Source organism: Dermochelys coriacea, chromosome 1 (genome assembly GCF_009764565.3).
Source record: "Dermochelys coriacea isolate rDerCor1 chromosome 1, rDerCor1.pri.v4, whole genome shotgun sequence".
NCBI lineage: Eukaryota > Metazoa > Chordata > Testudines > Dermochelyidae > Dermochelys > Dermochelys coriacea.
In genome coordinates, this window is record NC_050068.2 from 206,401,403 (window position 1) to 206,428,773 (window position 27,371).

General features: G+C 46.6%; 1 protein-coding gene across 4 annotated transcripts in view; it reads right to left on the reverse strand.

Moving 5' to 3' along the window:
- HGD (homogentisate 1,2-dioxygenase) overlaps window positions 1-27,371 on the reverse strand; it is a 58,469-nt gene that overhangs the window by 10,905 nt on the left and 20,193 nt on the right. For 3 of the 4 annotated variants that reach the window (XM_038374881.2, XM_038374872.2, XM_043512729.1), the window contains 10 exons: window positions 26,768-26,839; window positions 23,907-23,995; window positions 19,919-20,024; window positions 7,816-7,875; window positions 6,875-6,966; window positions 5,774-5,808; window positions 3,809-3,888; window positions 3,236-3,335; window positions 1,599-1,723; window positions 751-855 (listed from right to left, as the gene is read on the reverse strand). In XM_038374881.2, the coding sequence (XP_038230809.1) occupies window positions 751-855; window positions 1,599-1,723; window positions 3,236-3,335; window positions 3,809-3,888; window positions 5,774-5,808; window positions 6,875-6,966; window positions 7,816-7,875; window positions 19,919-20,024; window positions 23,907-23,995; window positions 26,768-26,839 (864 nt within the window). The remainder of the gene's footprint in view (window positions 1-750; window positions 856-1,598; window positions 1,724-3,235; window positions 3,336-3,808; window positions 3,889-5,773; window positions 5,809-6,874; window positions 6,967-7,815; window positions 7,876-19,918; window positions 20,025-23,906; window positions 23,996-26,767; window positions 26,840-27,371) is intronic. The other variant, XM_043512730.1, reaches the window with a different exon arrangement.

Genomic DNA, 27,371 nt, shown 5'->3' on the forward strand with positions numbered 1-27,371 from the left:
ATTTAGCAGGTGTGCAAAAGGACTGTAACTTATATTCCCCCCTTTACTTATTCAAGGTATAACAGGAAAAGCAACAACCAGGAGGGTGTAAGATTCCCTGATGTAAGGCCCGAGTTCCCAGCCTGTTTCACCAGCTTCACCCAGTGTTTCAATGTAAAACAAGTGTAGTGGATTGGAGAATTGGGCCCACTCTGTGTGGGAACTGTCTTGCCTTGCACAGCCCTGTTCAGTGCTTTCCCAGCTGTTCTCAAAGAGACTGAAAGTCACAGGTGCTTGAGATGCCAATGTGGTGCAAGCTACACAGACTTTCCACTGACATACATTTTCTAATTCACCAGTTACCTGCTGTGCAACTTACACTGCCATTTACAGCACTGCAGGATTTGGTCCCCAACTCCATGGATTTACAGACATTTGGCCTGAATTAGACTTTGGTCTTGTGGTGTGGCAAGCAGAAGACTAGACGAAGAGGAGGGGTAGTGTGTTGCAGGAGACTGGGCAACAGGAATGTCCCAGGTTCTATTTCCATCTCTGCCACTGATACATTGTGGGGCACTGGAGAAGTTAGGTCAACATTTTCAAACTTAAGTACCCCAGTTATGCTCCTAAATCTATATTTAGGCTCCTAATAAGAGACCTAGTTTTTCAGTGGTGTTGAGCACCCTCAGCTCCCAAGGGCTTTAGATTTCATAGGCGCCAATTTAATTGCTCCACATCATACGTGCCTATATTGACAGCCTTAGAACTTACCGCATGGTCAAAAGCAACAGAATTGATGACCATAAAGTTATCCAGATTGTATTTGTATGGTGTGTAGTTTCCATGCCAGGCCACCACATTGAATGGGGAGAAATCCTATCAAATCAAGAAGAACAAAGGCAGCAGAGGATTATCCCCAGCACTCTCCAACATGCTGCTAACATACAGGGCACTGCTCTGTTATTCAAAATGCATTTAGTGTTAGTAAATGGTGTTCTGTTGACAGCCTGGAGGCCGAAGCCCCCTGTGTATCCATAGAACAGGTACTGCCTGGGCAGTGGCAGGGCACATTCCTCCTCGCCATACCCTGCCAATGGGCCTCAGCTCTGCCCCATCTCTAGTGATGAGAGGGGAGTTTGGTGTCCAAGGCCCATTTACTCCTTGGCTTCACTGCTGACACCATCCATACGGAAATAGTTGTAATGGCAATTTTTTGTGACAGGAACACCTGCCCACTAGAAATTAGACCAATGCCCTCCCACAAAAACACACTCCTGTCCTTTCACATAGGCCACTGAATAGCACTTGGAAGGAGTGAGGTAAAAATCATCACTTAGAGGCAATGAATCACTAACTTCAGAGTCAAACAATTATTTAAGAAACATTTACTATGGACGGAGAGCATTTTAGCTGGAGGGAGAAATGTGCCAGCAAACAACGGGCTCAATCCTACTTTCATTTAATTCAGTGGGAGTTTGGCCGCTGACTTCAGTGGGAGAAGTATTGGTCCCCAAAGTTATTTGCCACGTCGGTAAATAGTACATCCTACAATGTGCACTTATAACTAATAGAGCTTCAGTGTGATCCAGTCTTTGTGAAAAGGATTCTGATTTCCTTACCTGTTGGGCTGAAAACAACTTGCCCTGGTACTTGCTGATCACTGTGTAGCCACCTGCTACTTGGCGATCTTCATACCAGGCAACTGGCACTAAGAAATCTCGTGGGTTAGCCAGACCATTGGCCCCTCGGGTAGAAAAAAAAAGAAAGCAGCAAGATTCTGAGTGATGTCTTTACAAAGTGGGGACTGTTGTCCTTCCCTGGTTATACCGGTGTATTTTTGGAGTTTGAATGACTTTAGAGGCACTTCACTGTACTCCATAAAGAGGCTTATTGTTCTCAACAAAACTATTTACCTGTAATCCTTACTGTCAGACGGGGTCACTGTTACACGCTCTGGCACTTAAGTCCATGTTCCCATCATGGGAGTCAGACAACTCTCACAACTCTGATTACTACACTGTTACACTCCCTCAATAGTCGGGGAGTGTTACCTTGGGGTGGCAGAAGAGGATTAGACATCAGGGACTTTCTATTCTTGGCTCTGTCACTGACTAGTTGTATAACCTTGGGGAAAGATCTCTAGAAAGTCATCAGGCACTAGCACATTTCTGGATGTGTGGAAAATAATAATAAAATGAGGCTAATCATACTTATTTACTTTTAGGTGTACTGTAAGAGTTGGTTAATGTCTGTAGAATATTTTCAAGTGTAAAGCACCAAGGGTGCTAAGAATTCTTCTTCTTCTCATGATTATTATTGTTATTATTACAAAGAACTTTGACTTCCTTGGATAAAAGTGCCAGGCATTACTACCTGCTGCTGAGGTTTAACAGTCAGTACTTTCCTCCAGCTGTCAGTTTTCAAGTGAAAAGTGAAGTTAAACAAGAATAAAATATAAATGATCTCTGGGGGGAAGTGGAGTGGCTGGTAGGGAGAGAATCTCTTACAATTACTACCTCCTGAAAAGAAGGATTGCAGGCAAGTACAGTCATTTTCTTTTCTTCAAAAAGTGAACATTAGAATAGATTTCTCACTTCTTGGAGACTCAAGAATTCCAAAAGTGTCTCTGAAAAAAGCTAACTAATGAAAAAACTTGTTACAAATACATAGGCAAAATAGTATAAATAATCGTATGAAACAGGCATTGACTGTAACGACATGAAATCACCGTATCCTGCCTGGAGTGCTACAGCTAAGGGTGCCGAAGAATCACTCTTATAATCTCATTCCACAGGTCCACAGGACTCCAGAGCAAGCAGTGAACAAGGCAAAGGATCTGCAGAGCACACATCACACAGGAGAGGGCATTTTGGTGGGGGGAAAGATCCCTTTCTCTACTCCGGGAGGATCAAGGAATTAATGGCCTTCCAAGTTTTTTGTTGGGAATGGGGGCTACTCTGTGAAATGATAGTGTCCATTTGTCAGGGAGCAACTGAAGAGCATCTCCAGGATTCCTATTGAGCATCTCATACTGAGGCTTCCAATTCATTCTTAGCAGAGAGGTCTCTGAAATGTTAAGCCTTCCTATGTCGTAAAAAGGAGTTTGCTACAAGAAGAGGATGGGCCTGGCATTCTGTATCCCATGTGAATGGAAAGCCTGAGGAGGAAGGAGGAATGGATTTTGGCTCTCAGTCCCTTGCTCTTGTAGCACTCTGGCCCCACGGAACCCATTGTAAACTTGATGATGAATCTTTACCGATGGGTCCCAGGTCAGGTAGCTCGAAATGCGTGCCATACACCTCCAGGATGTAGCCCCTGGTTTCTCCAAACACCTCCATGCTGAAACGCATCCCTTGCTAGGAAGGAAAAAATAAAAGTAGATACCAAGAGCAGCTCAAGATGGTTGTTACAGCCCACAAAAGATTCATGCAGAGGTGGCCAATGTGCGGCTTGTGGGCCAAATGCAGCCAACTGACTTCTACAGGGTGCCCCACAGGGCTGCCCTCAAGTTGGACATGGTGGCATGGTTTGCGAGATTACATATCCCAGCATGCCATGCTCAAACTGGATTCAAGCAGCCCATGCCACACTGTATGCTTCTCTATTAAAGATTAGGGTGGTTGTGACTGGTGCACTGTACACAAATTAGGTCAGCCCAGGGGTTCGTGGCAAGTTCCTAATGCTGAGCAAAGTTTAAGGCCCCCTGGGTTAGTCCATCTCTCTGGGGATCGGGTGGAGCAAAACTCACTGTTTCAACGTCAGCAGCATGCTTTCGGAGGTTCCCTCCAAAAATAAGCCAGCAGGAGGTGGAATCCTGCCTACTCCTCACCTGAATGACACAGATCTCATTGGGCTCCACCAGCAATTTGCCAAACTCAGAGGTGATGAGCAGCTTCCCTTGCTGTGGCACTGTGGGAAGGAAACATAAGCAGCGGACACTGAGAAACCGGAGGGTTTTCCTGTCAACAAAAGTCACAGTTTATAAGCTTCAATCTGCAAATTCATTCTCCTCCCCGGTATGCTACCAGCCTCCGAGGAAGGCTCCTGCTTCTCTTAGCTGCAGATGCACTCTGTCCTTCCTAACCCCACCATCACCCTCACACTGTGGCCTAGGGAGAAATGTTGTCTGTAAGCAGCAAACAGAAGCAGACCAGTGTTACAGGCAAACAAATCGCTCAGACAGAAAAAAAACACAGAAACATGTTCTTTTGTTGTTCAAAGAAGCAACTGCTGATGAATGATGCCAGACTGACCGCTCTGTATCCACAGAGCCTGCCACAGTAGTGCAACTGTGCTTCTCACTGCTCTCCTGCCAGCGGGATCACCTTGAGAGATAAGATACAAATTCAGCCTTCTTGAGCCATTCAGTACTTGGTCTCAGGTTAAACTGACAACAAGAAGTCCGGTTAATGACAGCTGTGATTGATTTGTATATCCACTAAGAACTGGCCTGAGTTCCTCAGATTCATTTCACCTAAGGGCCAGTGAAGAGCCATTAGATGGGAGCAGTGTTCGGTCACTAGGGCCCAGCTCCACAAAAATATTTAGGTGCCTAACTCCCACTGAAACCAAAGGAAGCAAGGTGCCTAAACACCTTTGAGGATCTGGGCCTAGCAGCTGAGGATGGATTTACACTAGAGACCTAGATGCGAAAAGCTCCGTATGCCAATCCCCAGAGCTAGCCAGTCAGCTCTTCTTCCCTTGCACCTACGCCACTAGGAGAATAAATTAATTATTGAGTGGCAGTGAGTCCAAACTTCTGAACTCTGAGAATACAAAGAAAGGGGGAGACGTTACTATTGCACTATCTCTCAGGGCAGTGGTTCGGGGGATTACTCAACACATTCTCTCATGTGAGGAGCCTCTCCCCTTCACCAAAGATGCAAACTGTGTCTCCAAGAGCTACAGGATCCTGCTTTCCATGTGGTTACCCCTTCCCTTCTTTGATACACAGCAGAGGCCGAGTATGGTTAATTCTCCACTCGACTAGAGCGGGGGCTAATGGTCTTTAGTTAACCTTTGCATTCGTTCTCTTGAATGTACTAGCCCAGGAGGGCCCACACTGTAACCGGAAGGCCTGTGAAGTCATGCAGTGTGCCCTACTTGGGCCTTCTCCTTTTCACCTCAAGGTGGGGAGAGAGCAGAGGAACCGCAGTTTGGTATTTTGGGGTTTTTGCTGATGAATGAGTTCAGTCACCAAGTCGTTTCTATTCATCAATCAAGAAAGATACAAACAAATATCAGGGTCACATGCATTTATTTTTGGTGAAATAAAGTATTTAAATATGCATGCATTTCAAGTTCCAATGCAACACTTATTGTTGCAAGTTTGGACACCCCAGTCTGGTGGAACTCAGGAACACAGATCCCCTGTCAAAGACTCACTAGTCTTGGACTGAAGCAAAACTGTGAGCTGTCTATCAATCCCAGGGTTTATAGTTTCCAGAAAACCTCAAGGGCTTTTATGACATGCCTAATGGGATTCCCACAATAGCATTACAGATGCAGAGCATTAGGAACCGGACACTGACTAGCTAGCCAAGGAATCTGGGTCCTGTTAAAAAAAGAGACTTACAATCCTGGACTGAGAGAGAGAAGCTGAAGGTGGTAGGCAACTTAACCGTTACCAAACCACCTAATTTTGGATGGTCCAGGAGTGATGTTTATCACTGACCACTGTCCAAACCTTCCCAGGAGGAAGAATGAACCAGGTGTTGGGAGAAACAGAGAGGAGGGCTGTTGGCAACAGAGATTAGCAATGATGGGGGAAATAGAAGTCACATCAGTAACTCACCAATCAGGAAGTCTCCATCTGAATTGTAAAAGCACCTAAAGAAAAAGGAGCACAGGCACACACATACTACAGGCTGTAATATGAGGGTCTCTTGAGCAGGTAGAGTGTCAGTGATGCCAACAAAAGCAACCTTGGGAACCCCATTCACAGGGTTGGTGGAGCCTCAGCACACAGAGGCATGCAGAAGGCAGGATGATCTAATGCACAAAGCGCAAGACTAGGAACTCCTGAGGACTAGTCCTGCCTCTGCTAACATCCTTCCTCTGTGACCTTGGGCAAATCACTTCCCCACTCTGAGCCTCCATTTCCCCATCTGTAAAATGGAGATTATGATGCTGACCCACTTGACAGAATTGTTGTGAGAAACTGTTAATGTCTGTCAGGTGTGATACTAATTATTATTGACCTCCAAGGGTGAGCTTGGTCTGTGGGATAAGGATCTATGAACCCTGCAGAAAAGCCCCTCTTATCTCTGCAGCCCCAACCCTTCACCATTCCCACCTCCCTGCTGATCAATGTGCGTCCCCATCTCTTTGCACGATGTTTACCCAAGGGAGTGCAATCTATTAGGGTTTTCTATACCACCCATCACCATAGTATCTAAGTACTTTTGTTGTGTGCACATGAATTTAAGGGATATCTAGGCATTGTTATTTGCAAAACAGTTGCTATTTCGTCTGTGCTCTCAGAGAGCATTTGCAATGAATTACATATGCTATCGGGATGGTTGCAAACTAACACTAAAGCTATGTCTACACTACAAACCTTACAGCGGCACAGCTGAGCTGTACCACTACAGCTGTGCCGTTGTAAGGTCTCATGTGTAGCCGCTCTTTGCTGGTGGGAGAGAGCTCTGCCAGCGGCATAGTTAAACCACCCCCAACGAGCGGCGGGAGAATGTCTCCCGCCAACATTACGCTGTCCACACCAGCACTTTTGTCGGTGAAACTTACGTTGGTCAGGGGTGTGGTTTTTTCACTCCCTTGACTGACAAAAGTTTTGCCAACAAAAATGCTAGTGTAGACAAAGCCTAGCACTTGCAACTAACTTGCAAACTACCAGCCCTGGAAAACCTGGACCTCAAATCTAATAGTCACTGACCTATTAATCATAGAGGTGTTACAGGTGAAGATGTGGATGGCAATCCCATTCCGTGACTTGGGCTCCCCAGCTCCACACAATGTGTGCAAACCCTAGAAGACAAACACACTGAGTTAGAAAGAGCAGCCGGTAGCTGGATGAAGACAAGATCCCTCCATCCCCTTTGATGGGGCTGTGCCCCCTGGCTGGACTCCCTCCTTCCTCGCAGATCCCACCCCTGCTGGCTGGGCTCCCTGTTTCTGCGTGACTGTTGTTTGCTGTTGTTTAAAATGACCCTGATCCCTGGAGACCTCTCAAAGCTGAATATGCAGCAGAGCAGCAGGCCAGTGGCTAACAGCACATGAAGCTTCTCTAAAGCCCAGTAAAGAGGGGACTTCAAAAACCATGGCAGAAGGCACAGACCCAGCTCAATAGTCACTGGTAGGGAGTGGGGAAAACCCTCTCCCTGAGGAGATGAGCTACCCTGGGTGTCTGTCCTCCTCATAGCATTTGCCAGGGAGCTCGTAAGGGGAATGGGGCTGGGCTCAGCTGGAGTGAACGCCTCTGTCTATGCCAAGGGAGCAGCGAATCTCTCACTCTGTAGTTCAGGCGTCAGACCCAGTTTGGGAGGGTAGGGCTTTGAGTGGCCTGGTTGATTTCAGTTAGGGAGCTATGGCTGCAAAAAGCCCTTCTGACTTTTCGGTACCAAAACACTATATTCGAGGCTTGGCTGCTCTTTACCCAGACTCTGTTTATTGCCAGTGTACAGTCTAGTAGTAAGAGCAGGACTCCTGGGTTCTATTCCTAGCCCTGCCTTTGACTCACTGTGTGATCTTGGGCAAGTCAGTGGGCCTCTCTGTGCCTCAGTTTCCCCCTCTGTAAACTGCACAGTATTGCTATCTGCTCTACTAAATCCTATAAAGAAGGGACATGGCCTGGGAGGCTCCAGCTGCTTGACTTACACTCACAAAGTCCAGCTTTTTTTCAGAGGCTCTGGGGATCTCAAAAGGCTTCCATCTCAGCTAGAATCAAGCAAACACAAAGTGAGGAAGGAAATGCCAGCCATTTTAATATGAACAATACTAGCTAAAAAGAACAGAGAGCCCTCCATGCCCTCACCCTGCCCTCTGCTTGGTATTTTCAGGGTTTTCTTCTTCGCAGGAGATCTTAAAAATATTATTTTGCAAACCAGTTTTCTGACCTGGGAGTTGCCAAGCTTGAAATTCCTATTTAAAAATTGTCCTTCCCTGTGTTACTAACCCTACCTGACATGCAAAGAATTTCAGATTAACTGACTCGTCACCACCAATGCTGTTTGTGTCATTTTGTGCTCTGCTCAGCATGCGACCATTCACTTGTTGCATGACCCTGGGCTACTCTTGTCTGTTCTCTGTGCCTCAGTTTCCCTGTTAGACAGGGGGGCTGCGGGCTCAGATAACTGCTGTTGGTAACGTTGTGGAGTTGCTCACATAAAAGGTGCTCGAGAAGTATATATTATTTGGAACGGCAGTCAATTTTGCTCGCTGTTTCTGAGGCATGAGCCAAGGCTCCTAACACTACGGAGACAGGTTTCAATTAAATAAAACCCCTACAACAACCAAAAAGCTTTGGGCCCCAATTGTGATCTCAGTGACACTGAAGATATAGCTACACTTAAGCTGAGAAGTGCGATTCCCTGCCAGCATTACTGTACCTGAGCTAGCTCTTCTCAAGCTAGCACAGTAAAAATAGAGGTGCAACTGAGGTATCACGGGCGGTGGCTCAGGGTAGCCATCCCACTACATGCCCAATGAGACCTCTGGGTATGTACTCCAAGTTTACTCCAATGTAAGTGTCTGGGTTTCAATGGAGTTATTCCTGATTAACACTGGTGGATCTGAGGGAAGAATCAGGCTCTCTGCTGATAGTTCTTTTTAAATCATTTAACATTTTGTAACAGTTTAAAAAAAACAATCTAAATTTTGAGTCTAAATGACTTGTCAGAGTCTCCTTGAAGATTAACCTTAGGAGGAAAAGAAAGTGGTAGTGTGCTGGGCCACGGCAGATGCACCTCTGAGTGAAACAGTGCAGGAGTTCATCATTTATTAATCAGCTGCACACCAGGCTTGGCACTGCTATTGGCAGATAATTGCTCTGTTCTCTGAAACCATCTGCTTACAAAGAAATCCTGCAGTTCAAGCCCTGGCATGGGCAGCCAGGTCGGGTCAGTCGGGCAGCTCTTGCTCCTGGCAGAGTCTCCTACTGAACACAGGGAAGTAAGTGTTGTATGACTTTGTGCTACAGGATATTAATTTTTTTTAAAAAGCAATCAAATGGATCAAGAAAGTATAAATGAAAAAGATTTGAGTGAAATAATTATGAATTGCCTTTCTCTTGTACTAAACAAGTCTGATACTTTTCAAGTGGCAGGGGCAGTTTAAAGAGAGTGTGGATAGACTGATACATAGGGGAGAAAGGATGGTCTAGTGTTTAAAACACAGAGCTCAAAGTTAGAAGGTCCAGGTTCAGAGGTTGCCTGTCTGACCTTAAGCAACTCACTATCTTGCTCTGTGCCTTTGTTCCCCCATCGGTGAAATGAGGATGATAATTATCTGCTTTACAGAAGGAGTAGGGCTTATCTCATTAATACTTTGAGATCCAGTGACAGAAGGGGTTGGAGAAGAGCAAAGGGTTATTTATTATTAATAATAGTCATAATAACAATAGATATGATACACAAGCAAGGCAGAGTGAGCTAACAGACCAAACTGGCAAGGGATCAACACATGATGCAACAGCTGACTGAGGGTGCGAGCTATGAGTGATACAATAGCCCAGGCCACTGGATACAATGCTCTTCCTTGGGAGCATCTGGATGAACCTTCAGCATGTTTGTTGCCATGCAGCAACGTCCCAAGGGGCTCTCCACACAAAGAGACTTTGGCTGCTCAAAAAAGGGGGCCTCTGGGGGAGGAGATATTTAGATGTCAGAGAGCGAGAGATTTCTGAAGGAGCTACCAGTTTAGGTCAGGGTGTCAAACATATGGTCTGCAGACCAGATGTGGCCCTCGTGATGTATTCCTATGACCAGCATGAAACAATCAGGTTATGGACACTCTAAGCTTTCATTTTTTAAAATAAAAAAGTGGCTAGGCCTCATTGCTTCAGCGATAACCTCCTAAATGTGAACCTAGTGTAAATGCAAAGTGACGACATGTCTGCCTGAGTCTGCAGACAGCCTGGAGCAATGACTCAGAGGTGTGAACTTCCCTGTCCCCTATTCATCTAATTGGGAGTGACAATTCTAAAGGGCAATGAAGATACTTCAGTAGCAACAGTGACAACTTCAAGTGTCCACTGCTGATCAGTTTAAGCCCTTGATGGCTGCGAACTGACAGTCACTGCAGGCAAGGGAATGCAGACGGAAAAACAGAGAAGAGACACAAAACAGGAGAGGGGGAGAAAGAGAGATTGGAAAGGAAAAGAACAACGGGCAGAAATAAAGGTGGCTTAAAGGAGAGCATATTTTCTCACTGAGTGATGCTGAATGTGACAAGTTACTGAGTAAATAATAATGTTTAGCTCCCACCTAAAGGCTGTATTCTCCCCTTGATATTGGTGCAAACCTCCACTGAAATTAGTGGGAGGTCCACCGTGGAACGAGGGGAGTAGAACATCTTGAAATTATAGCCTAGCCTATGGACCATAATGAAACAAAGAATTCAGCTCCCTCCTCCAAAGGAGTTTGACACCCTGTGCTAGATGTTAGGCTTTGAGTTGTATTCAAACAACTGGGTGATTTTTTGTTATGTCTGGGTTTTATTGTGTTGGGCCCTGATCCAAAGCTCACGAAAGTAAAGGGAAAACCTTTCATTGACTTCAATGGACTTTGGATCAGGTTCTTAGAAGACTCACTGTGGGCTCCTTATAAAAGGATAAATATATAAATAAAAGATTGCACAGAAAACTGAAGTGAACTGTGCAAGCTCTTGTGGCACCTTAGAGACTAACAAATTTATTTGAGCATAAGCTTTCGTGAGCTACAGCTCACTTCATCGGATGCATCTGGTGGAAAATACAGAGGGGAGATTTATATACACACACAGAGAACATGAAACAATGGGTTTTATCATACACACTGTAAGGAGAGTGATCACTTAAGATAAGCCATCACCAGCAGCAGGGGGCGGAAAGGAGGAAAACCTTTCATGGTGACAAAGCAAGGTAGGCTATTTCCAGCAGTAAACAAGAATATCTGAGGAACAGTGGGGGGTGGGGTGGGGGGGAGAAATAACATGGGGAAATAGTTTTACTTTGTGTAATGACTCATCCATTCCCAGTCTCTATTCAAGCCTAAGTTAATTGTATCCAGTTTGCAAATTAAATTCCAATTCAGCAGTCTCTCGTTGGAGTCTGTTTTTTAAGTTTTTTTGTTGAAGGATAGCCACCCTCAGGTCTGTAATTGAGTGACCGGAGAGATTGAAGTGTTCTCCGACTGGTTTTTGAATGTTATAATTCTTGATGTCTGATTTGTGTCCATTTATTCTTTTACGTAGAGACTGTCCAGTTTGACCAATGTACATGGCAGAGGGGCATTGCTGGCACATGATGGCATATATCACATTGGTAAATGCGCAGGTGAACGAGCCTCTGACAGTGTGGCTGATGTGATTAGGCCCTATGATGGTGTCCCTTGAATAGATATGTGGACAGAGTTGGCAACGGGCTTTGTTGCAAGGATAGGTTCCTGGGTTAGTGGTTCTGTTGTGTGGTGTGGGGTTGCTGGTGAGTGTTTGCTTCAGATTGGGGGGCTGTCTGTAAACAAGGACTGGCCTGTCTCCCAAGATCTGTGAGAGTGATGGGTCGTCCTTCAGGATGGGTTGTAGATCCTTGATGATGCGTTGGAAAGGTTTTAGTTGGGGGCTGAAGGTGATGGCTAGTGGCGTTCTGTTATTTTCTTTGTTGGGCTTGTCCTGTAGTAGGTGACTTCTGGGTACCCTTCTGGCTCTGTCAATCTGTTTCTTCACTTCAGCAGGTGGGTATTGTAGTTGTAGGAATGCATGATAGAGATCTTGTAGGTGTTTGTCTCTGTCTGAGGGGTTGGAGCAAATGCGGTTATATCATAGAGCTTGGCTGTAGACAATGGATCGTGTGGTATACTCTGGATGAAAGCTAGAGGCATGTAGGTAGGAATAGCGGTCAGTAGGTTTCCGATATAGGGTGGTGTTTATGTGACCATCGCTTATTAGCACCGTAGTGTCCAGGAAGTGGATCTCTTGTGTGGACTGGTCCAGGCTGAGGTTGATGGTGGGATGGAAATTGTTGAAATCATGGTGGAATTCCTCAAGGGTTTCTTTTCCATGGGTCCAGATGATGAAGATGTCATCAATGTAGCGCAAGTAGAGTAGGGGCATTAGGGGACGAGAGCTTAGGAAGCGTTGTTCTAAGTCAGCCATAAAAAGGTTGGCATACTGTGGGGCCATGCAGGTACCCATCACAGTGCCACTGATTTGAAGGTATACATTGTCCCCAAATGTGAAATAGTTATGGGTGAGGACAAAGTCACAAAGTTCAGCCACCAGGTTTGCAGTGACAGTATCGGGGATACTGTTCCTGACGGCTTGTAGTCCATCTTTGTGTGGAATGTTGGTGTAGAGGGCTTCTACATCCATAGTGGCTAGGATGGTGTTTTTAGGAAGATCACCAGTGGATTGTAGTTTCCTCAGGAAGTCAGTGGTGTCTCGAAGATAGCTGGGAGTGCTGGTAACGTAGGGCCTGAGGAGGGAGTCTACATAGCCAGACAATCCTGCTGTCAGGGTGCCAATGCCTGAGATGATGGGACGTCCAGGATTTCCAGCTTTATGGATCTTGGGTAGCAGATAGAATATCCCAGGTCGGGGTTCTAGGGGTGTGTCTGTGCGGATTTGTTCTTGTGCTTTTTCAGGGAGTTTCTTGAGCAAATGCTGTAGTTTCTTTTGGTAACTCTCAGTGGGATCAGAGGGTAATGGCTTGTAGAAAGTGGTGTTGGAGAGCTGCCTAGTAGCCTCTTGTTCATACTCCGACCTATTCATGATGACGACAGCACCTCCATTGTCAGCCTTTTTGATTATGATGTCAGAGTTGTTTCTGAGGCTGTGGATGGCATTGTGTTCTGCACGGCTGAGGTTATGGGGCAAGTGATGCTGCTTTTCCACAATTTCAGCTCGTGCACGTTGGCGGAAGCACTCTATGTAGAAGTCCAGTCTGTTGTTTCGACCTTCAGGAGGAGTCCACCCAGAATCCTTCTTTTTGTAGTGTTGGTAGGAAGGTCTCTGTGGGTTAATATGTTGGTCAGAGGTGTGTTGGAAATATTCCTTGAGTCGGAGACGTCGAAAATAGGATTCTAGGTCACCACAGAACTGTATCATGTTCATGAGGGTGGAGAGGCAAAAGGAGAGGCCCCGAGATAGGACAGATTCTTCTGCTGGGTTAAGAGTATAGTTGGATAGATTAACAATATTGCTGGGTCGGTTACGGGAACCACTGTTGTGGCCCCTTGTGGCATGTAGTAGTTTAGATAGCTTAGGGTCCTTTTTCTTTTGTAGAGAAGCAAAGTGTGTGTTGTAAATGGCTTGACTAGTTTTTGTAAAGTCCAGCCACGAGGAAGTTTGTTTGGAAGGTTGGTTCTTTATGAGAGTATCCAGTTTTGAGAGCTCATTCTTAATCTTTCCCTGTTTGCTGTAGAGGATGTTGATCAGGTGGTTCCGCCGTTTGAGAGTGTGTGGCACAAGCTGTCAGCATAGTCTGTGTGGTATGTAGATTGTAATGGATTGTAAAGCTTATGCTCAAATAAATTTGTTAGTCTCTAAGGTGCCACAAGTACTCCTTTTCTTTTTGCGAATACAGACTAACACGGCTGCTACTCTGAAACCTGTGCAAGCTCTGGGGCCAAACTTAAGATCAATTGTGCTGGCACGCTGAGAGCACCCAGACAAACAACACCCTGGCCTTGTGGTGTCTATGACCACTAGGTTCTGGCAACTAACTCACTGATCATGACTATATTCCCAGCTCAGATATCGGAGCCTGAGAAAGCAAAGGAACGGTGGCACCTATTGGTCTCTGACTCCCAATACCCAAAGGCCCTTGGTACAGTTAGCTGGAGTGCTTCCAGGGGTGCTTAGGTACTAAAGTGATGGGTAAAAACATAAAAACAGCCATACTGGATCAGACCAAAGGTCCATCCAGCCCAGTATCCTGTCTACCGACAGTGGCCAATACCAGGTGCCCCAGAGGGAGCGAACCTAACAGGTAATGATCAAGTGATCTTTCTCCTGCCATCCATCTCCACCCTCTGACAAACCGAGGCTACGGACACCATTCCTTACCCATCCTGGCTAATAGCCATGAATGGACTTAACCTCCATGAATTTATCCAGTTCTCTTTTAAATCCTGTTATAGTCCTAGCCTTCACAACCTCCTCAGGCAAGGAGTTCCACAGGTTGACTGTGCGCTGTGTGAAGAAGAACTTCCTTTTATTTGTTTAAAACCTGCTGTCCATTAATATCATTTGGTGCCCCCTAGTTCATATATTATGGGAACAAGTAAATAACTTTTCCTTATTCACTTTCTCCACACCACTCTGATTTTATATACTTCTATACAGGGGTGTGCAAACTATGGTTCGCGGGTCGGATCTGGCCCCTCAGGGCTTTGGATCCGGCCTGTGGGATTGCTCCCCGTGGTGCCGCAGGCCCTGCGCCGCTCTTAGAAGCGGCCGGCACCACGTCCCTGGGATGAGCGGCGACAGAGGGCTTCATGCATTGCCCTTGCCTCCAGGCACCGCCTCCCGCCGCTCCTATTGGCCGGGAATGGGGAACCGTGGCCAATGGGAGCTTCGGGGGAGGTACCGAGAGTCATGGCAAGGGCAGTGCGCGAAGCCCTGTGCCACCCCCATCCCCCAGGGGCCATGCAGGGTTGTGGTGCTGGCCGCTTCCCAGACCGGCGTGGCGTGGGGCCAGAGCAGGGAGCCTGTTGTCCTGGCCCCAATGCGCGCCACTGCCAGCCCAGAGCTACTTTAGGTAGGTGGCGCCAGGCGGGAGCCTGCACCCCGAACCCATCCTGCACCCCGCCCTCCAACTCCCTGCCCTAATCCCCCTGCCTACACCTTGCACCCCTCCTGCATTCCAACTCCCTGCCCTGAGCCTCCTGCTGCATCCTGCACCCCCATGCATCTGAACCCCCTGCCCTGAGCCCCCTGCCACACCCCTCCTGCACCCCAACTCTCTGCCCTGAGCCCCCATCACACCTTGCCCCCCTCTTGCCCCCCAACTCTCTGCCCCGAGCTCCCTCCCTCAGTCCACACCCCTCCTGAACACTGCCGAGCCCCCTCCTGCACTCCGCACCCCTTCTGCACCCCAACCCCCTTCCCTAAGCCCTTTCATGCACCCCACAGCCCTCCTCTGCCCCAATCCCTTGCCCTGAGCCTGTTCCTGCACACCATACCCTCTCCCACACCCCACACTCCCTCCCGCACACAAACCCCCTGCCCCGGCCCTGCATACAATTTCCCCACCCAGATATGGCCCTCGGCCCAAAAAGTTTGCCCGCCCCTGCTCTATTATATCCCCCCTTAGTCTCCTCTTTTCCAAGCTGAAAAGTCCTAGCCTCTTTAACCTCTCCTCAGATGGAACCCGTTCCAAACCCCTAATCATTTTAGTTGCCCTTTTCTGAACTTTTTCTAATGCCAGTATATCTTTTTTGAGATGAGAGGACTACATCTGTACACAATATTCAAGATGTGGGCATACCCTGGATTTATATAAGGGCAATAAGATATTCTCCATCTTATTCTCTATCCCTTTTAAAATGATTCCTAACATCCCGTTTCCTTTTTTGACTGCAGCTGCACACTGTGTGGACGTCTTCAGAGACCTATCCATGATGACGCCAAGATCTTTCTCCTGATTAGTTGTAGCTAAATTAGCCCCCATCATATTGTATGTATAGTTGGGGTTATTTTTTCCAATGTGCATTACATTTACATTTAATTTACATTTATCCACATTAAATTTCATTTGCCATTTTGTTGCCCAATCACTTAATTTTGAGAGATCTTTTTGAAGTTCTTCAGTCTTTTTTGATCTTAACTATCTTGAGCAGTTTATATCATCTTCAAACTTTGCCACCTCACTGTTTATCCCTTTCTTCAGATCATTTATGAATAAGTTGAATAGGATTGGTCCTAGGACTGACCCTTGGGGAACACCACTAGTTACCCCTCTCCATTCTGAAAATTTATCATTTATTCCTACCCTTTGTTCCCTCTCTTTTAACTAGTTCTCAATCCATGAAAGGATCTTCCCTCTTATCCCATGACAACTTAATTTATGTAAGAGCCTTTGGTGAGGGACCTTGTCAAAGGCTTTCTGGAAATCTAAGTACACTATGTCCACTGGATCCCCCTTGTCCACATGTTTGTTGACCCCCTCAAAGAACTCGAATGGATTAGTAAGACATGATCTCCCTTTACAGAAACCATGTTTACTTTTGCGCAACACTTTATGTTCTTCTAGGTGTCTGACAATTTTATTCTTTACTATTCGCAAAAAGAAAAGGAGTACTTGTGGCACCTTAGAGACTAACTAATCTAAGGTGCCACAAGTACTCCTTTTCTTTTTGCGAATTCAGACTAACACGGCTGCTACTCTGAAACCATTCTTTACTATTGTTTCAACTAATTTGTCCAGTACTGACGTTAGACTTACCGGTCTGTAATTGCCCGGATCACCTCTAGAGCCCTTCTTAAATATTGGTGTTACATTAGCTATCTTCCAGTCATTGGGTACAGTAGCTGATTTACAGGACAGGTTACAAACCATAGTTAATAGTTCCGCAATTTCACATTTGAGTTCTTTCAGAACTCTTGGGTGAATGCCATCTGGTCCCGGTGACTTGTTACCGTTAAGTTTCTCAATTAATTCCAAAACCTCCTCTAGTGACATTTCAATCTGTGACAATTCCTCAGATTTGTCACCTACAAAAGACGGCTCAGGTTTGGGAATCTCCCTAACATCCTCAACCATGAAGACTGAAACAAAGAATTCATTTAGTTTCTCTGCAATGACTTTATCATCTTTAAGTGCTCCTTTTGTATCTCGATCATCAGGGGCCCCACTGGTTGTTTAGCAGGCTTTCTGCTTCTGATGTACTTAAAACACATTTTGTTATTACCTTTTGAGTTTTTGGGTAGCTGTTCTTCAAACTCCTTTTTGGCTTTTCTTATTACATTTTTACATTTAATTTGGCAGTGTTTATGCTCCTTTCTATTTACCTCACTAGGATCTGACATCCACTTTTTAAAAGATGCCTTTTTATCTCTCACTGCTTCTTTTACATGGTTGTTAAGCCATGGTGGCTCTTTTTTAGTTCTTTTACTGTTTTTTTTAATTTGGGCTACACATTTAAGTTGAGCCTCTATTATGGTGCTTTTGAAAAGTGTCCATGCAGCTTGCAGGGATTTCACTTGAGTCACTGTACCTTTTAATTTATGTTTAATTTCACTATGGGTGCTATAGAAAACACCATACTGATAGCAAGACATTCTCCTTGTCAGAGAAACTGAATCTCCTCTCGTTCTTCTATGATGTCGTTGAAAAATGGTTCCTCCCTCTCAGCTCTAGGAAATTATCCTCCTAGATTTGATTATGGTGGCTTTAAGAAGTGAGGGAGGGGATGGCCATTTTGTCACTCTTCCTTCAGGGAACCGATGTAATGTAAATAAATAGCTCCAGATACTTCTGGGATGGATACCATAGAGATACCTATAATAATAAATAATCATCAACTTAAGATTTGTTTGTGAAAGGGGATCAAGGATGGATGAGGCTATAATAGAAACCATCAAAACATTAGCTAGGAAGGAGCATCAGAGAAAGACACACGAATATGATCCTGTCACTGTGACTGGAAAACATATTTCAGCACAACTGGGAGAATATTGAGATAAATAGTGGGGCCACCGGATGGCTGGAAATTAGCTAATGATGATGCATCGAGGATAAAACCCAAGAGAAGCTAGAGCCAATAAATACAAGAACACAGAGAGGGAAGGATGGCAGGAGGAACGAGGCAGATTAGCAAAACTAAATGCTATGTGGCTGATGGAGAGAGGAAATCATGATTAAAGATGATGGCAAGGCCATAAAAGAGGAAGACAAATGTAATCCCTCTGCATGACTCTCTAGAACAAAACCTGATTTCCAAGGAGGGCTGAGGAGAAACACATGGAAAGGGAGTAACATCTCCAAAAACAAGCGGAGGGAATGCTTGTGGGAACAATCTGCTCCTCTGCCTGCTGGGTGGGAGTCAGATGACCTTTTGACTGGGAAAACTGAGAAGCAGTACTGGGTTTGCAATGGCACCAGCGGCACCATGGGACCAGACCCACGCTCAAAAGGGGTCCCGGCCTGGCCCACTCCACTTGCTCTGCGCCCTGAGCTGCTGGTTCCTCTCCACCCCCTGGCCCTTCCCCCACACACTGCTAGCTCTTCTCGCTGGCCCGCTGGCTGAGGGCTCCTCTCCACCCCCATCACTGGCAGACTGCTGACGGCCTGAAGAGCTCTCAGTCTGTGCTGCTCCGGGCCAGTGACCATCCCCTTTGGGCTCCCCAGGGGTGGGGCCTGCCTCTCTCTACTGCTCTGCAGAAGTGGTGGGCTGGGAAAGTCGGTGGCTGCCCTCCCCCACCCACTCCTGCAATCAGGCAGGCAGGGCTGGGTGTGGCCCCGGGAGATGGAGCCACTCCTGAGCTTCAGTTGTCCTGCTCCCTAGCACTGTGCTGGGAGGGGGGATCCCTGCTCTGCGCTGGGGAGTGGGTCTCTGGGGGGGCCTGTGGGGAGTAGGGCTGTCAACCCTCCAGGATTGTCCTGGAGTCTCCAGGAATTAAAGATTATTTCATGTGATTAAATCTCCAGGAATACATCCAACCAAAACTGGCAACCCTAGTGGGGAGTGCGGGGCTGTGATGGGCAAGGGCGCTGGGCAGTGGGGTAGGTTTGTATGTTTTGGGTGCTAGGCAATGGGGGGGTTCTGTTGGGGGGGTGCTGGGTGATGGGGGAAGTCTGTGTGTGTTGGGGTGCTAGGAAGTGGGGGTTCTGTGTGGGGTGCTAGCAGTTGTGGTGGGGGAGTCAGTGGGGGGCACTGGGTATAATAGGTCTGGGGGGTGCTGGGCATAGAGAATCGGGGGGCCGTGTGGCACAGCATGGGCCTATCCTCGAGGGAAAGGGGCACGCTGGCAGCACAAGGCCTGGTGGGCCAGTGTGCATCTGGCAACTGCTGGTTTGTAAACAGTGCTCTTGGATGGGGCTGGGCTGCTCCTGTCATGCCATGCCCCACTGTCTCTGGCTGGCCTTTCGCTCTGGGGACCGACCTCCCCGTGCCATGCTCCATTGCCCTCATGGGAGCCCACAAATATGTTTGGTGCCGGGCCCACAAAAGGTTAATCAGGCCCTGCTGAGAAGGTGCAGTAGCAGAGGTGGCAAGCATGGGACTGTGGCTTGGGGAAAGCCTGGAGAGAGCACTGCCCAAATTCGGTGATTACAAGGGCTGTGCTAATTACCAGCCAAGAGACCAAGGGTAGCACCCAATTTGCTAACATGCATGTGAAGAAGCACGCTCTAGTGGTTGAAGCACAGGGCTGGGAGTCAGAATTCTTGGGCTCTAGTCACAGGGACTCACTGTGTGACTGACTGGTCAAGTCACTTAATTGCTTGGTGCCTTAGCTTCCCTATCTATAAAATGGGGATACGAATATTTACTCTCCTGCCTGGGGTGTTGGGAGGATTGAGTACTGTTTGTAGAGCGCATGGAGATCTTTAGATGGAAGAGACTAAGGAAGAGCAGCTATCTGTTGTTATTAGTATTGTCAGAACCAAAATGTGTCTTTGGGATTTTAATAGGACACATTTGTCTTTTTTTCAGTGCTGGATTCATGCTAATAAACATTTTAAAAGTGCAGTTCCCATTGTGCATTAGGCATGATGAGGCTGCAATGAAAATAGTCATAGAGTTTCCAAATACTGATGTTCCCTCTCTTCAGATCTGGTTACCTGGTTGGGGTCAGCTTCCGCTTCATCCCAGTTGTGTGTCAGGTGGCCCTGATCCATGGGTTTAAAGGGCTTGTGACAGACAGAGGGTAGAATTCTATACAGCCAGCTACAGAGAAAGGAAACACCAGTGAGACCAAGCCCAGACTTTCCAAATAGCTGTTTCTGTGCTCTTGACAGCACCTATGACATTTTCAATGAGATCAAGTGAACCGCTAGTGTGTTAATTCTCAATCAATCCTCACAGTTATATAGATCCCGAAGTAGTTTATGGGCCATAATTACACACATATGAATATGGATAACCTCTCTCATGGAAATGCAGCCACATCTGAGGTTGAACTCAGCAGCTGTTTAACAGCACACAGCAACACTACACAATAGTTAAGAGCAGGCATTAAAGAACATAGTATCTTACTAAAGGTGTCTCTTCACTGCCCAGTGAACTGGGATGACTAGCACCAGGGTTAGCCTAGCCTGGATGTGAGAAGCCACCCTGCAAAGCCCTACCCCTGTTACTGTGTCCTCATTGTTTCTCCTCTTGCTTTTGTGTGTCTGGGGGCACAGCCCACAGTTCTGTGTACTGAGATGCTCTGGAATTGTTTCCTAGTCCATTCTGTCAGTTGCAGGAAATCATGTCTATATCTCCTGGGGAACTGTGAGAGGTACTGGAGGACTATCAACACTTGAGTAATTTAGCCTGTGTCCTGGGTTGTAGCCAGAGTGAAAGCAAAGCATGGATTCTAATCCTCCCCCACCCACTCCAGTTGGGTCAGCTAGCCTGGTCTTACAGTACCTACAAACCCAGGTCAGAGAGTTTCTGTGTGGCTGGGAGGGAGGTTGGCCTACAACCCAGGTAAGAGCCTGTATTGACTGTGCAGTGAAGACATATCCTAAAACTACAGGGGAGTTATAGGCAGGCAGAAGGTAATTCCTAGAGTCTGCATTTGGCCATGTTACTGGAAGTAACATCGTACTCCTGAAAACAATGCCATGGGATGGTTAGTGAGCACAAGTAGTCAGGGCCTAGGTTTCTTGAAAGATGACACCACCTACCACCACACTGGGTTACCTATCACTAAAGCTGTGATTTAGTCACTGAGGTCATGGATTCCGTGACTTCCATGATCTCCGTGACTTCAGGCAGCCTTGGCTGGGAGCTGCAGGGTCCCCTGCCGCCGCAGGTTGCAGGCAGACCATCTGCAGCTCCCGGCTACTGTGGGCAGTAGAAGGGACCTCCACCACGAACTGTTCCTGCAGGTCGCAGGGGGGACTCCCTCTGGCAGCAGGGTGATCACCACAGCTCCCACTGCCACAGGAGGCAGGGAGGAACCCCAATATTCCCCGCCACCGCAGGCGGCAGGGGGGACCCGCACAGCTCTCTGCCTCTGCAGGCAGCAGTGAGGACCACTGGGGCTCCCAACTGCTGTGGGCGGAAGGGGTGAGCCCCTGCTGCTCCATGCCACCCTGGGGGCCCCTGCAGCTCTCTGCCTCCATGGGCAACAGAAGGAACCCCCGGAGCTCCTGGTTTCTGTGGCGGCAGGGGGAACCCCTGGAGTTTGGAGCCCCCAGAGGAGGCTACCAACCAACCCACAGCTACCAACCAACCCACAGCTGTCCAGGCTCCTCATTTTATCATGGATGTTTTTAGTAAAAGTCAGGGACAGGTCACAGCTTCCGTGAATTTTTCATTATTGCCCAGGACTTTTACTAAAAATATCCGTGACAAAATCTTAGCTGTACCTATCACTTACTCTTTCATCAACAGCAGTTCCCGAATCCATGTGGATTTTCTCCAGAGATCTCTATCCAAGCACTAGCCAGACATGTCCCTGCCTAGTTTATGAAACCTAATGAGATCCCAGCCCAAAGCTGCAGGCTTTGCTGAACAGGATTTAACTGAATGGCTTGATTTACTTTCCCCAGAGCCTTTGTCTTGTAGCAGAATCAACTTGTGCTCCAGAAACTGTTTGGGTCACTGGCCTCAGGCAATGCATCATTCGCCACCGTGTGGAGCAGAAACAGCAACACCTCATGTGGAAGGCAGCACATCTGTAACCCACACACTTTCTGGGTATGGTGTTCTGTCCCATTTAGTGGCATTGAGACCACTTGGAGAGAGAGTTAAATGAGTCTGCTCTACAGCCATAGCTAACAGCCAGTTGGCTTTTAGCTCATGCGGTAGAGGCTCATGCACTAAGCTCCAGAGGTCCCAGGTTCAATGATGACCAGGGTCTGTTGATGTTAGACATCCAAAGCAGGGCAGGTACAACATGCTCTGCAATCCAGCCTGTTCAGCTCAGCCCAGCATTCCCTGGAGAAGATATTTAACTAGTGCTGCCACTTCCCCTTTAGAAACACAGTCTTGGCTGGGTAGCAATGAAAGGGTTAACACACACACACCTGCTCCCCTGAGGTAACCAGGCTTTAGAGGATAAATGCAGCATGGGAATTTCAGTGCAAACCCATTTAACCAAACTCCAGGAAACCAAAGTGTGATATTCTGTCTCCTGAGATTGTTTTGCCTTCTAATGTCTCTCTTTAAGCCCAGCCCCTTTCAGGCTGGCCATCCTGAAAAAACACCTGGCCTGCTCTGTACTGCACTACGGGGTCAGGAGCTCAGAGCATGCCCATTCAGCTAGAGAGAGGCTCAAGAGCCACATCTGAGTTTGCATTTTGAACACTTCAGAGGGAGTCAGGCCTGGGCTTTGAGTTCCAGCCTAGCCCCGCTTTCTGCCACAGGCCTCCCTTCCTTTGAAGCCCTGATATAGCCCAAGGCCCTGAACCTTTGGATAAATGGATCTGCACTCTACTTCCTTTCTGTCCACTATGCCAGTTCCTGAGCCTCCCTTCCTCTCTACACCTGGTGCCTGAGCTAGCATGCACACAGAAAATGGGCTAAGCCAGGAGATGGGCTTTGAACCAGGCAGGTGGCCAGAGATATTCAGGAAGGCAACAAACAGGGATGCCACAGCCTCTCTCCTTGTTAAGGTTGCTCACTGCAGTTTGGGTGGGGGAAGGAGCTCTTCCTTGGGAGATGGAAAATTTCCATCAAGGACATTTCCATGCAGAAACAATGAGTCATCACCTTTTCCACGTACCCTGAGAGATGGCACCAGCCTTGAGAGCAGAGCACTGCTAGGCAGCTCATATGGTGCATCTGCCTTTCATTTGATTGAACAATGGAGGGGATAGAAAGCCTCTGCTGGAGCAGTGACATGATAAACCAATATCTTGCAATCAGACAATGGCCTGAACTTCAGGACTTTTTCTTCAAAGCAGCAACCCACTGTTTCCAGCACCTGATGAGAATTCTTTGTGGTAAATTGCATGCTGGTGCCAGGTGCCAGTTTGACAGCCCACAGACCGACGCTTCTACTTATCCACAGATCAAATACAGCCTGGTGGCGGCAGCGGGAACTTCCCCCACACCAGTCACTGCCAGTAGGCCCTGACCCACAGGGATGTTCTCTAGGATGAGAGGAAAGTTCAAGTCCCACAGCCCATCTTCTGACACTGCCAACAAGGGGCCATTCTGAGAATGTGTTTTTGTGATAGCCACTAGCAACTGGACTGAGACCCTCACCTCATATCCCAGAGCTCTCAGATCCTCCTCTCAGAGAAACTATCCCTCCCTCTTCACCCACAGATCCCATTCCATGAGACCTTCCTCTTCCTCACCAGCTCATCCTCATCAGCCTCCCCTGAGACCTTTTGTCCCTTTCTCCAGATCCTACTGAAACCTTCCCTCTTTGATCTGCACCCCACCCCACTCCCAGCATGGCCTTCCCATCCCTCACAAACGATCCACCTCCTACTTCACTCCACTGAGATTTTTCCTCTCCCTTCCAAACAGTTCCCCCTCCCAGCATGCAGTGGAGTTGTTTACAAGCTCAGGAAACACTGAGTATGTACAATCAGATCTCACCACCAGCCTTGCTGCCTGCATGCAGCAATATATCATGGCTGTTCCAGGACAGTGTCATGGTACCTTCTCTTATTGGTGGACCTGGGGCAGGTGAAGGCAGAGCCCGAGAGCTGTTCTGCATACAGACCATATGGGCAGACCTGAGGGTTATTCTACATCAAAAGAGAAAATGATGGAAACAGGTTAAAGACGACTGTACAAGTATTAGTATTAGTCTCATCAGCACAAAGAAAATTCCCAATTCCTCTAGGTGGTCTGGAGCCTGGTCCACTCACTCAGAATGGTACGGACCTTGTCAATGGCCTCACCCTCTGCTCACTGATAACAGGATTAACCAGTGGGGATATTTGCATGGTGCCTCCATCTCTCATGAGGTTAGAGATACAATGCGTATCAGCCAGCCTCTGAGATCAATTTCCCTATACACTGAAGCTTACACAGTGCTCTAAGGAATCAACAGAAGTGGCTAGAGTATGCACCAAGTTCTAGAGCAACCACTAAGGAGCAACGCTTATGGGGCTGTCGAAGGAAAGGGGAATTATCAATAAAGCAACCAAAACATCAATCAGGTTATCAAGCACATTGTTTTATCATCAAGATGTTTGGAGGGGCTGATCAGGATTCTAGAACTGGGATTTCCTGTCCCATGTTTTATGTTTACCGGGCTCTTGGTAAGAAAGCTGCACTGTCTGCAGAGTGCTGGTAAAGGCCCCTGGCCCATAGCCCTACGGAAGCTGCAGCAAATGTATGTAAGTGTACAATCACTGCACAGTGAATGAATACTTCCCTCCATCACTTCCCTGATTCCCCTAACTATACTACCCCTCAACTAGGGAAAGGATCCATACAGTGGACATTAAAAATGGGACAGTGCCTCCAGATGCTAATGGGGTTAGCTCCCACTGGTGGCTTTTGTGGAATTTTTTGAATTTGTGCAAGGTTTCAGAACAATCAGCTCAGTGATTCAGCGGGGTGCAAACTCCCGCACTTCGCTCTGCCTTTCCCTTGGTTCTGGCCGCTGTAGAGTGAAACAATTCCTATGAGTTTATAGGTGAAATATTTGTTCTTCAAGGAAAGTGGCTAAAGGTTTTCATCTAATTAGACTGACATCTCTTTGTTGTGAATTTAGTGTGAAACAAAGGCGCCCAAATAAATGCCTTAGTGGAACAGACAAATAGTCCACCTCATTTGGTATCTCCAGCTACCTGCTGTACCAGATCAGACCTATAGTCCACCTGTAGTTAGCCTGGTATCCTGCCACCCTGCTGTACCAAAACAGACCTGTGGTCCACGCAGTCTCCCATTCTCCCCTAACAGCAGCCAGTGCCAGGTGTGTGAGAGTAAAATGTAAAACCTTCATAATGCACCTAGTTCTTCAATCCTTAAACCTCACCTTGTGAGTATGCTAGGCTCTGAAGCGGGGGGGATCAATAGCCCCTGTTGTATTTATCTTAGCTTGCATCATTACAGATGCCTGCCTTATAAATACTGCAGAGGGGACCTTTGGGACCTGGTATTTTTTACTCATTCTCAAATCTTGTATTAACGGTTTTGACACTGTGTATTGTCTGGGGCAACCAAACTTTGCCCAACTGAAGGTGCTGCATAGGCAACCAGGAGTCTGAGGGCTACATCTAATTTGCATAAACTAGTGCAGGTTGCAGTTGCCCTCATTTTGAATAGAGCATTGGAATAGAGCATGGGATGGGTTTAAACCTTGGAGATTACAAGTCCCAGCATGTAATAAGCATGCGAGGCCTCAGGATGGAGCACTGCATAGTGAGACCTATAGTTATGTAGGCTGCATTGTGGAGGTGGGTGGGCCTCTAGATTGCATTTAACCCATCCGTGACTTGTGTTTAATTGTCTATAGTATACACTCCTGGCAAAAAACAATAGTATTAGAAGTCATCAAAAGTCAGGAAATGCCAGAGCTGAGGTTCTCTATACAATCTTAACTCTTCCCTCATATGCATACAGTTTATGCTCCAGGACCTAATTCTCCACATCTTTGCACCTTGTGCATTTACACTTTTACAGAATGCAGAGCAGGGTGTAAAATGCTACCATCCTGCTGCGGGTGGGTTTTATGCCCACTCTGCCCAAGTATAAGCACTTATACAACATGCAAGATGGTGGAGAATCAGGCTTAGTGGATTTACTTTGGTGTAAATGAAACTAGATCTGGGTCCATAGTCTTTAATTTTCTGATGACTTGCTTTTATTTCTCTAAGTTGAATAGTAAGAGTGAGGCCTGCAGGCCTTCATTTAAACAACAAGAATAAAAGAATTTTTTAAAAATCTAATATATTTGGAAATAAATTATTCTATTTTATTCACTTTTAACATTTTTGTAATGAGCCCGTCATCTCATGACACGCTAATTATTCCCTGCCCCCATCCCTAGAAAGGAGACACTGCCCTATCATGGACTCATTGCTCAGTCTAATCAAAATCAGTTTTGAATGAAACACTTCTCTGTAGGGCTATTTCTCTCCCAGATTTCAAGCTTCTATCCCAATCCACATCAGACCTAGAGCTGAGAGAAAAAGTCGCATGAATTTTTTTTTAAATGAGGAAAATGTTAATTTCCCCCCTCTCTTCATTCTCAAACATAGTTGAACTATTTTTATTCCAACTTCCTCCCCAAAAAAATCACTCTGGGACAGAGACCAGGCCTGGAAATTTCAGCCCCAAAGGTGAAAACTTTGGAAAGTTATGAATGACTGAAAATAGAAAGTTTGACTGGAAACCCTTAACTATAACTTTTACTAATGCACAGTTCTAATGATGCAAAAAGGATGCTCCTGAACATTTCTGTAGTGGCAAGCTTGAGATTCATGGTTGCATCTTGAGACTCAAAATAGCAGAGGAACAGGTGCTCACATTACTCCTTGCTATTAAAAAAATTAATAAATCAGTACCTGTCCTTCTGGTAAAGCTCCAGGGCAGCGTGGATCTTCAGAGACACATTCATTACCAAATCCTGGCATGTACTATGAAATAATAACACAAACGTACACTCATTCATAAATGTTTAAAAATAAACAGATGTGCTCTTTCCAAATTCTTTGGGTACAGTTTGACTTTGCCAAGTGATCTATTTCGGTTTGGTTATTTCAGAGGACTGACTTTGCAATATGTGAACAAGGGTTTAGCTATCTTCATTAACCAATGATGATATTGGCAGACATAGCCAGGGTTCCTTTTCAGTCTAATCTGTCTGCACATGTGAATGCACCCAGCACCATATCATGACGGCACTTTTTAGATATGCAAGATAACAGTATGCCTGGGTTCAGGAATAATAATACCCTTGGGTAGCCCCTTCCACACAAGGAAATCAAAGCACTTCGCTGACATTATGGAGGAGTGCTAGCTCTACCGGAGTTAATGTTGAGACAAGGTTACTCTGTAAAAGGTGATTTTTCTAAGTGCTGGAACATCTGCTTGCATGCCCATGCTGTCTTATAAACTGGTGTGACTTACTGGGCTCCAGTACATGGTTAGTAATGCAAATCTGAAGTC